The 18,943-nt window shown below is 39.3% G+C and overlaps 1 protein-coding gene across 1 annotated transcript; it reads right to left on the bottom strand.

Moving 5' to 3' along the window:
* Positions 1-1,218: 1,218 nt before the first annotated feature.
* LOC142740719 (pro-glucagon-like) lies at positions 1,219-17,525 on the bottom strand. The gene is made up of 5 exons (XM_075850132.1): positions 17,458-17,525; positions 16,748-16,850; positions 14,319-14,462; positions 12,930-12,998; positions 1,219-1,571 (listed from the first exon to the last, which is right to left on the bottom strand). Exons 2-5 carry the CDS (start codon positions 16,840-16,842, stop codon positions 1,559-1,561), a joined length of 321 nt encoding a protein of 106 aa, XP_075706247.1. The 5' UTR covers positions 16,843-16,850; positions 17,458-17,525; the 3' UTR covers positions 1,219-1,558.
* Between the last annotated feature and the right edge of the window lie 1,418 nt (positions 17,526-18,943).

Below are 18,943 nucleotides of genomic sequence, written 5' to 3'. Positions count from 1 at the left end.
GTGAAATGCACTTCTTTTTACAGGGCTTCTTTTTACGAGCCGTTTTTTTGCCAAAACGGCCGCGTAAAAAAACGCCCTGTCGGAACAGAACGCCGTTTTTCCCATTGAAATCAATAGGCAGATTTTTGGACACGTTCCGCTTCCGATTTTTTGGCCGTTTGCAGCCAAAAAAACGGCCGAAAATAAGCCGTGTGAACATACCCTTAAGGGCAATGTTTCCTGGGAAAGTATGCAAAATAGCTCATTGACCTTAAAGGGGTTTTCCCATAATTATTATTTATCACCAATATTTGATTGATGGGGGTTCGACCACTAGGACCCCACCGATCATGAGAACGGGCTTACCTTGTCATTCCTAGGAATGGAGCGGTAGGGCTGGGCTACCGCTTTAATTTCTATGGGGCTGCTGAAGATAGTGTTTGGCAGTCCCAAAGAAATTAATGAAACGATGGCTTAGCATGCGCACTACCGCTCTATTCCTATGGGGCTCCCAGGAATGGCAAGGTAAGCCCGTTCTTGTGGTCGAAGGGGGCTCCAGCCGTCGGACCCTTTTTGATCAGATATTTATCACCTGTCGATAGGTGATAAATAATGATTATGGGAAAAACCCCTTTAAGACTCCCTACGAGCTGGCTCTCTGCAAGGAAAATCAGTACCTACTATTAAGTGTGATGTTACCTGTTAATAATGAAATTTGTACCAGTTTGAGCTTATTCATCTTCTGCTGCAGCTATATCACTATTCTTTGGATCTAAAGTTCATCCATGATACGGAGCAAGGTGTGGTGACCTTGAAGATATTTCTCTGTGTACTTCTGTACTACAGTGTAATGACTAGGAATTGGCCCCCTCAGCTTGCACAATCCTTCACTTGACCTTGTGTGAACATGTTTCCAGCCAATGGAATACTATTGATGGTTTATACAATGATATCTGAAGTCTTCCTCTATATAATGGACTGAATCCTTCGGTTGGCCTACTATTGTGTTTTAGACAATGAAATGGGGAAGCCACAACCTGCAATATGGCTGTGAATGGTCTTTATTTACAGTGCCGTTGCTGGTAAACATTAAACTTGTCCATGCTGAAAAAAAACCTTTTCCCTTTCCTGACTAATATTTTTTTTCCGAACCGTTGGTGGTAAATCTTGGCATTAATGGCATGTGCAAAAAAGAACCTTTTAAATGAGGACTACAATTTAGTAGAAGACATTATTTTCTTTTATTACACGTTAAACAAGGTTTACATCAATATGACTGGTTGAAAAATACCAAAAATCTACAATACCCAAAATTCATGAGTGAACAGGTTGTTGGAGGGTAGAGGGTGATGTAATATACTGTCATCCAGTCACAATAAACGCTCTAACTCATATATGAATAGATGTGAATCGTAATAATCTGAGGTTCTAAAAACATACGATAGTACAATATTGAGGGATAATCACCTTCATTTTCGGTAAAGAAAAATTTGCTATTCTTTTTATTCTTTATAATGGTTCCCTTGTTTAAGGTTTTTATTTTTAAGTTGATCGTTTAGGAGTCCCAGTAGATGGTCCATTATCCGTCGTACCTGAAGAATAATTCATTTTTTTATCACTATTATTTTTCTAGAATGCATATAAAAAGCTAAATTGTGAAACGGTAATGCATAAAGGTACTTTAATATCACATGATGACTGTCAATCCTGTTACATATTTACTGTTTTCATGCAGGAAATATATAAAAATTTAAAGTTTCCATGCGCATACTCGGGATTTAATATTCAGGATTTTACATAGTCTTATCTTCTCTTCACGCTGGGCCCTTCAGATGTAGGCAGTCTGCTGTACCAATGTCCTTTAAATGTGGCAGACATAGATGCTGCCATGTCTTATGTCACTTTAAACATACCTCCTATAACCGTGGTGGCTGCTTGTCACTTAGACGACATTCACACAAATGTAAAAAACGCGTGTAAATCTTTGTGTGCGTTGCATTATTGCATCAGTGCTTTGCGAGTGGCAAGTGTTTTTCACGCACTTGCAAAGCACTCTTTATTCTTTTTTTTTTTTTCAATGGATTCGGTGTGCAAATCACGCACAGCTTACGGATGGTTTTCACACCCATTGATGTCAATGACCGTGTAGGTGCGTGAAAGCGCACCATTATAGAACATGCAGTGCGTTTTACAACGGATTATCGCTGCGTGAAAACTCACGCATGTGTGAATAGCGATCCAGAAGGAAAAGGTTCAGCACTCCTTGTGGAATATGAAAAAGTCTTCTTTATTGGTTAAAAAAGATAGCCAGTGGAAGACTGAACAGCAAACAGTGGACAAGAAACATAAAACATACGTTCCCTCTGACGCGTTTCTAGCTCTCAAGAGCCATTACTCCTATGGAAGGACTCAATTCCCTATCCGAAGAGCTTGCCGAAAACTCTGGAATAAATTACATCTTCACTAATTGGCTTTAAGGATGGTTTGGAAAATGGAGTAACCACATTATCCAAAGTACAGTTAAGTTTACCGCTCAGACGGCACTGGTAACAGTCCAATATCATTCAGTATGGACACTCTCTCCCAGAAAAATGCAGTGGACAATCCACAATTCAAAGAGGGTGTGGATGGTAATTCTTATCCTTGTAGTTCCACCAAGCTCCTTATCATCTCTCTCCACATTCAAAGAATGTGAGTGTGGATTAAACTTGGCGTGGAGCAATCTTTTTTCAGAGGGTGTTGCACTATGTGTCTTCCTTTTTCCATCTATTAGAGACATAAGATCCTTTTCCTACCAGGAGTTCTTTGAATGTGGAGAGAGACGATAAGGAGCTTGGTGGAACTACAAGGATAAGAATTACCATCCACACCCTCATTGGATTGTGGATTGTCCACTGCATTTTTCTGGGAGAGAGTGTCCATACTGAATGATATTGGACTGTTACCAGTGCCGTCTAAGCGGTAAACTTAACTGTACTTTATATATGTCATTTAGGGTATTTGTTGGATCATACCCAATTTAGTTTTGCCTGCTTCGGTCTGAGAGAGATTTTGTGGGTATTTGAGCCAAGAGAAACCACCATTATATTTGAACCACATTATCCAGTCTATTGATTGATTTCCTTAGCAACAGTGGCAGCCATACTTGTAACTCATGAATGTTGTTGCATTTCTTCCATAAGGGGACTAATTCAGAGACTCATTGACACTTCAATTACTAAGACTATGTACCAAGAGTTTCCAAATGAGGACTTAATACTATGGCTTGGAAAAACACCTCATGACAAAATTCTGATGTATGAAAAAATTGGTGAAAACTTAAAGGAACAGTGTCATCACAAATAATTTTTTTATATGTTAAAGATGTTAGTGCTTTAATAAAAACGTTTATATTCATTTGTGTGTTTGTGTTTTACTGTTTCTTATTTTTACACTTTTTCTTCCCTATGGGGGCTGCCATTTTTTGTTCCATTTCTGTGTGTGTCGATTAACGACACACACAGACATGGAATACGGCAGCCACAGTCCCATAGGGACTGCGAACGGCTCCCGTCCCATTGACTGCCGTGTACGGCGTCTGTGTGGGAACTGCGCATGCGCCGCTCCCACACAGTCCTATTCGAAATTGGCGCCGTCCGGCGCCATTTTCCTGTGGACCGGAAGTCGCGGCCGGACAGTAATATTAGTACTTCCGGTCGCGGCTTCCGGACTTGTGCACATGGAACAGCGGCAGCAAACGGAGCGGACGGGCCGGAGGGAGCCGCGGCGGCAGGAGCAGGTAAGAGATTTCAATGTATGTTAGTGTTTGTGTGTGTTTACTACTGTATGTAAACCTACTACACTGTGGGTTACCTCAAAAAATGGCGACACACAGTGTAGGAGGTTACACCTTTCAAACCCCTCGTTTATCCCGGCACTAGCCAGGATAAAGGAGGGGGGGATGCTGAGAGCTCACTAGAGCGAGGGCTTTTAACCCAATGTTGCAATGCTGCAATTTTGGGAACTAGCTCCATCTAGTGACCAAAAATGGGTAGTATTATAAATTAGAAAAAATTTATAATATTTCCTGACTCGCGAAAAAAATAAAAAAAATTTGAACAATGTTTAATCACCCACACACTAAATGTTTAATTTTTAAAAAAAAAAACATGTTTTTCTGGCAACACATTCCCTTTAAAGCAGAAAATCTGTTTTGGATGTGTCACAGAACATTCCTTAATAAATTTACAACAGGGAGGAATGTTAGAAAAGTTTTACATTTATGATTACTTTATCTAATGAAGACTAAAACTGTATCTGTAAAGCCTTGACTAACAAAATGTCTAGTATGTTTTATTGTTAAGATAACTGATATTATATATGAGGAGGCGGTAGCTGAATTCCTAAAAAGGGAGATTAGCATTTCCAGACAAAGGTTTAACTTCTAATTGGTTGTCAATTGTGATATATGAAGCAAAATGTAACAAGAACTAGTCCAGACATGTTATTCTCAGAATATGTATAAAAACGCTGTCATTCAGGATGGAGGAAGACATTTTGCCATGTCTCCTTATCGATAAGAATAAAGACGCGCATCATCTCTATTCAGGTGACTTCTTGACTCTTCTTTGATAAGAATATAAATTCTTCTAACAATCTTCAACTAAGCTCATTTAACGCAATGCTCCATACAGGTTCAATGTATTCTGCATAGTTGGAACATGGCTGCATTTTAATGTACATATTCTAGACATGACAACCAGACTCTCCGTGGTTCCACTGAATTTAGATCACCGTAGGCTTTTATGGTGACCTATGTTCAGTTGAGTAGAACCATGAAGGGGCTCAATTACAGATGGGTGAAACCCGCCTTCGATTTTTAGGCTACTCTTCCCAGAATGCAAATCACAAAAGCAAACTCTATAGAGATACTAGGCAACTAAAGATTGCTGGTACATTTAACCCCTCAATGACATACCCGAAGGCTCAAACTAGGCTATGTTCACAGGCACAAGTAAAAACGGCTGAAAATTACGGAGCGTTTTTAGAGAAAACACTCTGATTTCCTGCCGTTTTTGAAGCTGAAAACTTTTTGGAGGCATTTTTTCTAGACGTTTCTGTAGATATTTTTCTATTGACACTGAAAAACAGCTCCAAAAAACGGCTCAAGAAGTGACATATTCCTGCTTTTTATGGGGCGGGTTTTTACACGCCGTTCTTAAAATGCCCTGTCTGAACGAAACGCCGTTTTTCCCATTCTCAATGGGCAGATATTTGTAGGCGTTTAGCTAGCGTCTTTTCAGGCGTATTTTGAGGTGTTTACGCCCTGAAATACGCCTAAAAACACAGCGTGTAAACATACCCCTTAGGCTCAGACCCCATTTTCAAATCTGACATGTCACTTTATGTGCCATTAACTTTGGAATGCTTTTATTTATCGTAGCGATTCTGAGATTTTTTCGTGACATATTGTATTTCGTTAGGGGTAAAATTGATCGATATATTCAGTGTCTTGAGAAAATGTTTAAAAATTAGCATTTTTTTTAGATTTAAATGTATCTTTGTAAGACAGTAATTCTACACAATAGTTAAAAGTTAACATTTCCCACATGTCTACTTTTATGTTGGCATCATGTTTTGAACATCCTTTTATTTTTCTGGGACGTTACAAGGCTTAGAACTTTAGCAGCAATTTCTCACATTTTCAAGAAAACTTCCAAAACCTATTTTTTTATGGACCAGTTCAGTTCTGAAGAGGCTTTGAGGCCCTTATATATTTGAAACCCCCATAAATCAGCGCATTTTAAAAACTGCAGCCCTCAAAGTATTTAAAACAGAATTTAGAAAGTTTCTTAACCCTTTAGGCATTTCACAGGAATTAAAGCAAAGTGGTAAAATCTACAAATTTTCGTTATTTTCTTTTGCAGAAATTAAAATTTAAGCAGAGAAACGCAACTAAATATTTATTGCCCAAATAAATTGGGACCTCCTTTTTTTTTTAGAATATATTTTAGGCACCATGTCCGGTTTTAAGATGTCTTATGGTGCCACAACATAGAAACACACCCCCCCCCCCAAAAAAAAAATACACAATTTTAGAAACTACACTCCCCAAGGAATTAGTCTAAGGGTAAATTCTTGGAATTAGGCCATAAAAATTTAAATCTAGATTTTTTTTCACACAGAAAATAGTTTTAGCTCAGATTTTTTCATTTTCATGGAATAAAGGAGAAAAATCATCACAGCAATTTCTATAGAGTTCGGTAATACCCCATATGTATAAACTTATGTTTGGGCTTAGGAGGGAAGGGTTTTCAGTTGCCATGTCGTATTTGCATTGTATTTGCAAAGCCCTGAGGGACCATAACAGTGGATACCCACAAAAAATGGCTCTGGGAAACTACATCCCACAAGGAATCTAACTATGAGTATAGTGAACATTTAGACCCAACAGTTTTTTTGCAAAATTTATTGGAATTAGGCCGTAAAAATAGAATCTATATTTTATTTCCACTAAAATGTAAACAGTTTTCATTTTCACAAGGGATAAAAGAGAAATAGCACCCCAAGATTTGTTTAGCAATTTTTCGCAAGTACGGCAATATCGCATATGTGATTAAAAAAATGTCTATTTGGACACACGGCAGGGCTCAGAATGGCAGGAGCCCTATTTGGCATGTAGATTTTTCTAGATTGGTTTTTGGGTGCCATGTCACATTTGTAGAACCCCTGAAGTACCAGTACAGTTGAAAACCCTGAGAAGGGACTCCATTTTGGAAATTGCACCCCTCAGGGAATTTATATAGGTGTGTACTGAGCATCTTGACCCCACAGGTGTTTCATGGATTTTATTAGAATTAGGCAGTGAAAATTAATAATTATTTTTTTCCCAAAAATATCTAGTTTTAGCTCCCAATTTTTTATTTGCACAAGTAGTAATAGGAGAAGAAAAAGCACCACACAATTTGCCGCATTCAGGAGAAATTGAGTAACAAAACCCCATATGTGGGCCTAAATGGCTGTTAGAGCACATGGCAGGGCTCCGAAGGGAAGGAGCGCCATTTGGCTAGTTTGGTGTTTGGGCACCATGTTGTATTTGCATAGACCTTGAGGTAGCACAGTGGAAGCCCCAAAAAGTGACCCAATTTTGGAAACTACACCTCTCAAGGCATTTATTATTTGCCTGAACATATGGCAGGGCTCAGGAGTGAAAGAGCACCATGCGCATTTGAGGTGTGTTTTGGTGATTTTTCACAGTTGCAGGGCTCCAAGTTCAAATAGTAAAACAAACCCCCAAGAAGTGACCCCATTTTGGAAACTACACCCTTAACCCTTTAACGACCGATGATGAAAATGAACGTCATGGTCGGCCACCATGACGTTCATTTTCGTCAGTATTTCAAACTCACTCTGTGTAAACACAGAGTGACAAGCCCGCGCTGACAGCTGTCCTAGACAGCTGACACATCAGTCTGGCCGGAAAGCGGACCATCGCCGCTGCTTTTGGCAATTAACCCCTTAAGTGCGGCGACGGATTGCCGTCGCCGCATTTAAGAGGTTTGAAGCACATCGGCAGCCCCCACGAAGTGATTGTGGGGGCTGCTGATGCTTGTTGTGGCAATCAGAGGCTAGACAATAGCCTCCGGGTTGCCATGTACGGAAGCCTCGGAGGAACAGCCTCCGGCCGGTCCTCCTCGGCTTCCTGTCAGAGTGACAGTTACGTCACAATGACAGAGTACATTACACTACGTGTGTAGTGTAATGTACTCTAGCAGCGATCAAAGCTGCAAGTCTAAATGTCCCCTAGTAAGACGAGTAAAAAAAAGTTAAAAAAAGTAATAAAAATGTTTTCAAAAAAGTGTAAAAATAAAAGTTAGAAGTTATATAAACAGAAAATGCTTTTTTTTTCCTATAATAAGACTTTTATTATAGAAAAAAAATGAACACATTAAAGTACACATATTTGGTATCACCGCGTTCGCAACGACCCCAACTATAAAACTGTAATGTTATTTTTCCCGCACGACATCACCTTAGCTCTAAAAAAAAAATGTAATACAACTTTTTAATCACTTTTTATGTACCAAAAAATGGTACCAATAAAAACTGCAGCTCCTCCCACAAGAAATAAGCCCTCACGCCACTCTATTGATGGAAAAATAAAAAAGTTATGGCTCTTGGAAAGCGGGGATTGAAAATCTAAAATAAGAAAGCAAAAAATTGATCAGTCCTGAAAGAGTTAATTCATTTCTAATGAAAAACCGTATGACCACATGTGGGGTATTTCCGTACTCAGGAGAAATTGCTTTATAAAAAAAATGTGGAAAAAATGTTGATATTAATTTTCGCGCCCTAATTCTAATAAACTCTGCAAAAGACCCGTGGGGTCTAAATGCTCACTATACCCCTAGAAAAATTCCTTGAAGGTTTTTCCAAAATGGGGTACAATTAAATTTTTAGAGACTAATTCCAATATATTTAGCGAAAAACCTGTGTGGTCAAAATACTTACTATACCCCTAAATGATTACGTTATGGGGTCTAGTTTTCTAAATGGGGTAGTTTATGGGGAGTTTCTATCGTTCTCGCAGCTCAAAGCCTCTCCAAATGTATAGTGGGGCCTAAAACTTTTTCAAGCAAAATATGAGTCCTGAAAGCCTCCGGGTGCTCCCTTCCTTTTGGGCCCTGCCATGTGTCCAGGCAACGCATTAGGGCCACAATGTGGGTATTTTTGAAAACAGGAGAAACAGGGTGATAGATTTTGTGGTGTTTCTCTTCATTCTCATGTTCGCTTTATAAAGAAATCGGTCTTCAAACTGATACTTTTATGAAAACAAAGTGACCTTTTTTTTTTTTTCACCTGCTATGTATTCAATTTAGCGAAAAACTGTGGGGTCAAAATACTTACTATACCCCTAGATAAATACCTTAAGGGGTCTAGTTTTCTAAATGGGGTCATTTGTGGGGGTTTCCATCACTCTGAGACCTATGGGCCTCTGAAAACCTGGCTTGGTGCAGGAAAACAAAATGTACTTACAAATTGAATAATAATTTTATAAATTTTGAAGTCCTCTAAATTGCTGAAAATTTATTTTATTTTTTCAAAAGTGCTGCCAAAATAGAGTAAAGAGATGGAAATATATATTTAATTAAAAAAATTGTACGGTATGTGTGTACATATGTGACATATTGCAGTTAAAAATAGGGAAAAATTGTAATTTTGACAAAATTTCTTCTATTTTTCTATTTTTTAATTAATTTCCGCAGATAGTATCAGTCTACCTTTACCACTAAAATAAAGTACAAGTTGTGACGAAAAAACAATGTCAGAATTACTTGGATATTCAAAACTTTCACAGAGTTATTCTCTGATAAATTCAGACATACCAGATTTGACAAATCTGGCTTTGTCATTTAGGTACAAACAGGCCCGGTTATTAAGGGGTTAAGGCATTTATTAAGTGGTGCGGTGAGTATTTTGACCCAAAAGGTATTTTTTTTTTTTTTTTTACTAGAAACTATTGTGCAGTGGATTTTCCACTGACATACCATTTGAGTGCACAATATATTGTGCCCAGCTTGTGCCACTGAAGACAAATACCTCATAAACTGTTAAGCGGGTTCTCCCGGGTATGGGAATGGCATATATGTGGGCATGTACTGCTGTTTGGCACAGTGTAGGGCTCAGAAGGAAGGGAGCACCATTTGGCTTTTGAAACAGTGTTTGGTAGTTTTGTTTGCCGTTTTATCTGTATTTTAGTTTATAATGTGGTGGCATATATAAGCTGTGCGGAGTACATCAGGGCATAATAGGGTGGTATAACAATGGGGTAAATAAATAATCAACAGATGTGTGGCCAGTGTCACACTAATAAATGGTGCCCGATCTTATCCCTCTTCGGAACACACACTGCACCTTTCGTGTCGCGATATTCTGAGAGCCAGAACTTTTTATATTTTTTTTCGACTGAGCTGTGTGAGGGCTTATTTTTTGCGGGACAATGTGTAGTTTTTATTGGTACCATTTTGGGTACATGAAGCTTTTTGATCAGGCGTGGTGACCACAAAACTTGAATTCTGCGATTGTTTTTCCTTTTTTGTTACGGCGTTCATCATGCGCTCTAAATGACACATTTACTTTATTCTGCGGGTCGATATGGTTATGGCAATACCAAATGTATATCTTTTTTTGTTGTTTTATAGCATTTGATTAATAAAATAGCTTTTTTTTTAATACAAACATTTCTTTTTTATTTTGCCATATTCTAAGAGCCATAACTTTTAGATTTCTCCATCAAAAGAGCTGTGCAAGGGCTTATTTTTTGTGGAATGAACTGTAGTTTTTATTGTGCCATTCTGTTATTCCTCCTAGATATTTATGAATAAATTAACAACTGGGTTATACCACTCCCCTTGTCAAAGGGGTATGTCCCTGTATAGTCTCACACTGTTAGCACTGATTGAACATTGCCATTCTGTGTAGGTATACACCCTGAACTGATAACACCCAGTTGTCAATTTATTCATATATTTTTAGGAGAAATAACAGAGGAATGGTACAATGGTGGCTGTATGAATTCATATGCACTGAATATCCTTCTAGTGGTGGATATAGGCAGCGAGTTTCATCATGTACAGATGTAGCAATCCTTAACTTTCTGAAGCGTGATAATCAGTCAAGCTATCACTTAATGCATTAAAAACCATTGAAAAAGTTGTTTTTGAATTTCTTGTTGCTGTGTATTTAATGCGTTAAAAGTTAAGTTAAAGATCGCTCCAACTGTACTGTGTGTAGGGAAGCAGGGGATTTCAGAGCTGTGCGGATGAGCGTTAACAATGTAGTTATATCAGTTGTCTGGTGGACGTAAATAAAAAAATGTTTTTCAGACTGAGCGCCATATTACTGATGCATCTGTTCCACTTTTACCGACATATGAGTCAGGTACAGTTGGCGAGGCATTAAAACTCATGTAGAACGCAACGTGTTTATAAGAAGAAAAAATAAAGTCCTGAACTTTCTTCTTACAAAAATATTGGAAAGGCCCGACCTGGCGTTCTTAGCCTGAGATAGATTTATCAAGAGGGCATGCATCCTGTAGATAAATCTGTTACTGTAACGGCTGCCGCGCCGTTCCCTGCCTTCCCCCACGGCCTCTGCTCCGGTTCCTGCGCCCTCCATTACCTCATGCTCATCCCGAGCTCGACTTACCAGGTCCGGACGCTCTGCTGGCCCTGGGCGGCGGCAGGTAAGTGCATCCCTTACCTCCCTCCGCGGCCGTAATCCTCCATGTGCAGCTGCAGCCACTAGAGGGCGCGCGCGCTGACTCGTCCTTTCTTAAAGGGCCAGCGCGCACCTTAATTCAAAAGACTTCCTATTTAAGGATCCTCCTTCTAGACAACCCTTGCTTGTTCAACCAAGTTCCCCGTGAGTTTCCCTGTACCCTGGTTCCCTGTTTTCTTGCCTTCTGCCTTTGTCTGGATTTCCCGTTGTTGACCTCTGCCTGAACTTGACTATCCTTGCCTGCCGCCTGCCTTGACCTATTGCTATCCATACCCGTTACGACGTCTGCTGCCTCTCCTGACTTCTGCCTTACCATCCGACCGCCTCTACTGGCTGTGCCAAGTGTCTCCCTGGGTTCCAAGCACCATCTCCCAGACGACACAGAGGATCCACAAACAAACCGGTGAGAACCGTTATAGTTACACACTGCACGGGGTGAGAAATTGGCATGCTGCTCGTGCATGGTGCATTAGTATTAACAGAGCCATCCCTATAAAATTACACTGAACATTATTAATAAAAAATTAGTAACTTTATTTGAGCTGTAAATGGGGGGTGGGGCCCATGCACTCTCTCTTAGACATTTATGTCATTTCCTGAGGATATACCATAAATGTCGGGTAGATGCAGGTCCTACTTCTGGGACCCAACCCTATCTCTAGAACAGGCTCCCTGAACCCCGTTCTACTTTGCTTGGCTGCCGCTCCTTCCTGGCCACTTCCTCATGAGGTAGTCGGGAGTTACGGAAACAGCCGAGATTGCTAAACTACGCTGTTTCCACAACTCCCATAGAAGTGACTGGGAGTTACAGAAACCATGTAGCACAACGAGCTACGCTGTTTCCGGAACTCTGGAGGAGCTACAGAAACAACGTAGTTCGCTGCGCTATGCTGTTTCCATAAATCCCATTCACTTCTATCGGAGTTAAGAAAACAGTAACTCCAGACAAGTGGCCGGGAAGCAGTGGGATCCGAGCAAGGTGGAATGGGGTTAAGGGGGCCCCATTCTAGAGATAGGTGCAGGTCCCAGAGGGGGGACCCGCATATGTCGGACATTTATGGCCTATCCTGTGGATATGCCATAAATGTCCAAGATGGGAATACCCCTTTAACCTACAGTGCATTTTGACATACATGTATATCCAAATGCGCCGAGGGGTTAATTGTCTTTTATTTTCCAGTACCTGTCGAAATACACAATGGGGCCTTTTTTTTGGCGCAAATAGATTTAGATAAATTTATTATTGATTTTTGCCAAAATGTACAGATGTTTGCGCTTTACAAGGCAAGACATTTTAAGCGGGGTGGCTTAAAATGTATGCCAAAATTACTTTCAAATATTGGTGTAAATTAAGCCAACCATGAGGTGGTATAATGAGGAGAGAGGTGTCCACAAGATGCGCCAAATTTATCATACAGTATGCACCATTGTGATGAATTTAGTACCGTCTGACAGCCTGGTCTCAGTTTACACTGTCTAAATATTAGACTGCATTAGTAAATCTGAACTAATGTATTATTTATTTTTGTTTTGTTTGCTGCAATTTAAAAAATCTAAAATGTAAAAATATAATGTATATATGACCTTGTTTGGTCTAAAATATATTCAATGTCGCTTAGTAATTCTAAATTACAACATAGTTAGGAAGGACAATACCCATATACAATAAATTCAATAAAAATGTATCTTACCCAAGAAATAAAGTATCTGATTGGAGTTTTGGAAGCTTTGTGTCACTGCCAATGTACCTTTTGCTATCACTGTGAAGAAAATATTGTAGATTAAAATGAATGATATGTTGTGATATTGACAGCCTTGCCTGTTGTATCACATAAGCTGCTAGGAAAATCACACACTCTTTAAGAATGGGGCTGAGCTGCAATACCAGAAAAGACCCACGGACAACAGTAGAAGTAGTAGGTCTTTTGAAAAAAGCAGGTGCTGTTTTCTAATCCTGACCATCCTTTTAAATCTTTTGTACTCCATTTGTTAATGAATAATCCCTTCCCTTTTCCCATCCTCATCTCTTCCCTTGGTTGAACTTTATGGACATGGTTTACATATCCATAATAGTACTTATGAGTGGAAAAAAAAAATCTGCACGTCTGACAAAAAAAATAAATCTGCACCATCTTGTGACTAGTTTTATATCCTTTAGTTTGATTTCTAAAAGTCTGACCAGTCAAGTATGAACTACCCCCTTATATTAGTTAAAGAGAATGTCTATTTTGGAGAGTGCCTGCTGTTAACAATTAACTATAAACTATGGCGGTACCAGGCAGTGACACCGCAGAAGCGAATAAATGGGCACAGTCATTTCAACAAACTTTGCATAAATGAATAGTGTAGGCAATTATAAGAAACTTTATCATTTATCTTGATGATGATTCTTTCTGTTCTTATCTGGCTGTTTTCCTTCTCCCCCTCCTGGTAAACTGACTTTCACGCTGAAAATTCAGTTATATCAGCCTTGAGTCCGACTGCAGCTCACATGTATCAGATTACACATGTTTATTGAGAGGGGAGGGGGGGAAGTGAGCAGAAAGTGCAGATCAGATCAGAGCAGAACAGGCATAGGAACACACCAAAGCACTTTATTCACGTCAGTACAGGTCAGTACTTCTCTATATGTGTCCTGCATGACCCTGTGGCTGTTTCTGAGTGAGAAGATTATGGAGCAGATTCTCCTCTTCTTACTGTGTGTAGTGTATGACATATAATCTCCAACCTCCCCCCACCCCCCCCCCCCCCAACTCAGAGACAAATGCAAACTACAGATAAAGCATACAGAGGGGCAAATGGCTAAAAACTGCAAAGTCAAAGTCCTACAATGGGTAGCAATAGTGCTACTTCTCATGTACATACACATGGTAGCTAATCCTGAAAAGTCAAATGAAACTGCAGGTACCCTTTAAGCATTAATTAAGTCATTAAAATGAATAAGCTATTCGTGTAATGCATAGACATACCGGGCCCGATTCCCAAATACAGCATTTGAAAATAGATATGTATAACAATAGTGCAATATAAATACAAAGATTTATAAACTACCCAAATTGTATAAATCATCAAGACTTTACCTAAATCGTTTTTTGTTCATTAACCACTGAACAAAGTCCTTTGCTTTCATCTTGTCCAGGTATCTGGTCAGGTCACTGGAAAAGGTTCCTTCAGAGTGCCGCTTAATGTTTGATGTGAAAACCTGGGCCTGGTATTCTTGCCACCTGTAATCATGACATATCCGAGCAAAAGTAAAAAATAAATACAAATGACTTGTATTAGTCCTCTTTTTGTATTGCTAGAGATTGTGTTCAGAAAGGACCCCTCATCCTGTTCTAATATTGTCCTTTGCAGTTGGGCAATGTTGAAAAAGACTCCTTGATCAAGAAAATTCATAAGATTCTCTACAGTTCATTCATCAAAAAAAAATTTAGGATGTCCTTGTGGCGACATATAAAGAACTAGTCAATATATCCAATTTTGACTGAAGTATTTTGTCCCCATTGCTAAATTCTAGCAATTGCTATGTGAGGTGTTAGGGGAAGTGTCTCAAGATTTTCGCTAGTTTTCTATAGAATTAAAGATCTTCTCCTCCACAAAATGAACCTTGGTAAAGTCGTAATTTACTTCGAACTTTTCAATTGCATTATAGACCAGAATCCCATTTTTGGTGTACTTGGACTCATGAAACATAGGAATAACCAGCGTTGTAATGGCCACGGCTCTCCGCGGCCGGCGTATATTAACCTCTCCATGGTGTCCTGTGGCTCCAGACCACCGCCACATCACCCCGAGCTGGTCCCACTTCATCGCCGCTGCTTTCCTCCTTACTTTCTAGTGCGCACACGCTGACCCTCTCACTCTTAAAGGGTCAGTGTGCGCCTAATTATCCACCCAGCTTTTCCAAGGGTATAAATAGTTCCTCCTAGTTTGCTGGGGATATCCTGCTGATCGTTTGTTTGGAATTTCTGTGTTTGACTCTGCCTGTATCTTTGACTTTCCTAGCCTGCCACCTGCGCTGACCTCTTGCTCGTGACCGATCACGTTTCTCTGCCTCCAAACGTGAGTGCCCGTTTGCCGCCTGCCCTGATCTTTGCTATACCTGACCCTGCATACTGTCTGACGATTTTAGTACTACATCCATTTGTGTTGGCCATTACCAAAGGAGACTACTCTTGGGGTAGCGACCTGAGTCTCCCCAGCAGCGAAGTCCAAAGCCCTGTATAAAGTTAAAGGGTGAATACCTGGGGCCCCCTTAGATTCTACTCCCTGGTTTAGCCCTTCGTCAAATCCATTGGTGACAAAGTGGGTTCAGACTATCCTCTGCAGGGCCCATGACAGTCTCTTTTATTAACGGGCCTCATGACAAGCACAAAAATTGTTCAAATACCATTTCTAATATTTTATATAAATCATCCAAACTAATCAAAATAATAGAAAAACAGAAATAATAAAAGTGAATGACCAGTAGCGGCCATAATTTTTTTTCTGTTTAATATTCTGCACTTTTTTGGGAGTACCTATTCCAACAGTGAACAAGTAGGCATTTAACATACTGGAATTCATTGATTTATTTAATTTGGGGGTTATTACAGATAAATGCAACATTCTGACATTAGTAAATACCGAGTAAACATCTGCTTCCTTGCACCTCATGGCTGGTGGACCTAGACAACAATATTCTGCACAAAAAAAGATGCACGTCTTTCAAAAATTTGGCACATTTTATATCTCCTTTTAGATACAGATCTTTTTGCTAACACTTTTCAAAAAAGAAAAAAAAAGTGTCTAAAATACATCACAAATTTTGCGCAGACAATATGCTCCATTTTTTGCATTAGGTCCATTGACTGCAATGAGGATATTAACTGTAAATGCAATATTGGTGAGCAGGGCTACAGATTCAGAATGTCCAGGTATTACCAGAAATTGTCATACAATGGAGTATGAGAATGAGAAATCAGTGCAGACAACACAAAATAGCAAAAATACGTTGAATGCAAAGATTGGCTTGAAGAAGCCCAATTACCACATAAGACGACACCAGTGCTATAAATGGCACACATTGTTTGAGGGCCAATGTTATAGATTTTAAAACATAGCCCAAGTACTGCAAGTCACACCTCTGTTAGTTAGAGTCAACATCTCTTATTAATCTTTAGAGATTAAAGGAGAATTCTGGTTTTAGCAAATAAATGTCATTCTTTTATATAATCAAAATTTACATAAAAAAAATGAAATATATTTTATGTGAAAATTCGCAAAGGTTTTCAATATCTCTGTCTGCTGCCATTTATAAGGAGCCTTCATTGTTTACTTCCAGTGGATAAAAAAACTGTCCTGGTCATGTGATGGACACACAGGTGAAAATCTCCTTACCGTACAGTTATCAGAGTCTTCAAATGAACGACGCACCCATGTGATCATCACATAGCCAGGGCAGCACTAATTTTCTGAAAGCAGAATACCTCTTAAACCGGCAGAAAAAATATGCATTTCCTATTCTTACCTGGTTTCATCTGAAGAATCTCTTACCAAAATTTGCAGACTTTCTTGAGCCATAACCAATATGATTGTTAGATACATTAATTGTGTCTTTTGCATCTGGTATACTGGGGAAAAACAGACAAGACATAAGAATACATTTTATGATATGAATGGATCAACATGTACTTAAATCAGCAACTTGTAGAGTTTTTATTAGTTTACTTTGTTTCTTTCCTTTATGGATTATCCCCATTCGAGGAGTCACTATTTACTTTATGCTTCTGTTTCCACATGGTACAATACACATTACAAAGTATGAAAGAATAACACAGTTTTGTAAACTTTTTACAATATAATTTTGAATCTTCCAATATGTAATAATATGTATGCAGTGTTTATTTTTTATTCTTAGTCTAGGCTTATGGTCTGTGGTGTTTTTTTTTTTAGGTCCTTACACTTGAACTGCTGTATATGTCTGTAGTCAGTCAGTTCATGTGCACAGGCACCTATTGTATATTTAGAATACTGATATTTCATGTATACTTAAATTATTGGAAAACTTTCTAAGCCTTTGTCTTCACCCTATGTTTTTTGTTTTTTTACAATAAATTAAAAAAATTCTTCAACAAATGTATAAAATAAAACTAAACTGGACTACAGTGAACTATATAGAGATATATTTATATAGTAAAACTGATTTCGAAATAGAATATCATGATCTCACAGACTTACCGTGTAAAAAGCTTAACTACGGCCCCTCTGGTTTCCTCTCCGATAGTTGGTTGTGTCTGCTAGACATGCTTTCCATGTGTTGTTCTTTTATGCAGTCACCAAACTCCCAGATGACAGGTAGGTCAAAGTTCGTCTCATTTTAGACTTCGTCATTATAATTTCCTCTCCTTCTCCTTTAGTATCTTTAACAAGAAGGTGTTACTCTGGCCCTTTGCATCATCTACAAGAAGCTGCTAGACTAATCATATTAACTATATGCTAGTCTTAGATGTTGGACAACAGAAAAGGTCAGTGGAAGTTGTCAGATGAAATCATAGGTTTGATATTAAAGTAACCGCCCAAAGGTAGAATTACAGTCATAAATGTTTTCGACTAACTGGCATAAATCCGCATTACATAGACACTTATGGGTTATAAGTGCCTCGACAAGCATGATGATCATGAAGAAGGTGGGTATCTAATCTTCTACTTTTTCCTGAAAAGACATATACCCCAACTGCACAAGTAACTCTCCTAGTCCGATATTTAAAAATAAACTATGGTAAAAGAAAAAGACTGGCGTTTCCCTTTGATACTATTTGTTAGGGAGTTCTACATACTGTTTTATAATAGTTATTTTTAAGCAAAATGCTGAGCAACAGCCTGAACTTTTTTTTGGTCGTTGTTTAGCAATATCTACTGAAAGGGACAGCAACCTATGGCGCAGTCGGCATGCTGAGTCCTAAGACCCGAAAGTGCTCTCCAGCCTAAACCTAGCCCAACACCGCCCCCTCGGCTTGATTATTGGCTCTAGCATGCACCACTGTCACTGGTTTCTTCTGGGCCAGGAATCGCACAACCCTTGCGTGAGATTTCACTAAAGGAAATCAGTTTGTGTTATTTGACTTTCATGTACTGCATGGCACACTGAGTACTTTATCTTTTTTTTTTTTTATTCGGCACGCCGTACAAAAAAGGTTGCCTACCCCTGATTACTGCGTACAGCAGATGATACTGTTAAATTTCCATACCCCACTGGCAACCAATCTCTATACTGCATTTCGACTGGAGGTTTATTTTGATGATACTCCATCAGTCATTCTGCTCTATTGTCTTAAAGGTGAACACGGCCATTGCACCCAGTGCTGTAGGATGAATTTCTAGATATTATTTTTTTCTAAAACTATTGGTTATATATATGGACAGTGATTTCAGGGGCTCCTCCAACAGAGGAATCCCCAGCCAAAGCGTCGGCAATGCTCTGGCTGAGAGTTCCACTCCTAGGACGAGCCCCAATAGAGCGATGTACAGGGAGGGAGGGTGTAGCGCTGTAAACCGGGTGGGGTGTGTGGGGCTTACTATGTATAGGGGGCTGTGTGACGGCATGAAGGAGCGCTCCACCTTTAGACTGCACTCTCCTCTCCCGAGGGAGCAGATGACCGTTTCAGGGGCTGCATGCGGGTCATGTGTTTCAGATCCCTGCTCTATGGTAATTTGGGTAACCCAG

The sequence above is a fragment of the Rhinoderma darwinii genome, chromosome 2, assembly GCF_050947455.1.
Source record: "Rhinoderma darwinii isolate aRhiDar2 chromosome 2, aRhiDar2.hap1, whole genome shotgun sequence".
NCBI lineage: Eukaryota > Metazoa > Chordata > Amphibia > Anura > Rhinodermatidae > Rhinoderma > Rhinoderma darwinii.
The sequence above is the reverse complement of the archived record's forward strand: the minus strand, read 5'-3'. Positions and strand labels throughout refer to the sequence as shown.

Bases quoted from the DNA above. Each gene is read 5' to 3' on its own strand.
- LOC142740719 (XM_075850132.1), bottom strand. From the start codon at position 16,842: ATGCAAAAGACACAATTAATGTATCTAACAATCATATTGGTTATGGCT. The intron at 14,463-16,747 runs GTAAGAATAGGA...TCATGATTACAG, and splicing joins GATTCTTCAGATGAAACCAG to GTGGCAAGAATACCAGGCCC. The intron at 12,999-14,318 runs GTAAAGTCTTGA...TTTTCTTCACAG, and splicing joins ATGAACAAAAAACGATTTAG to TGATAGCAAAAGGTACATTG.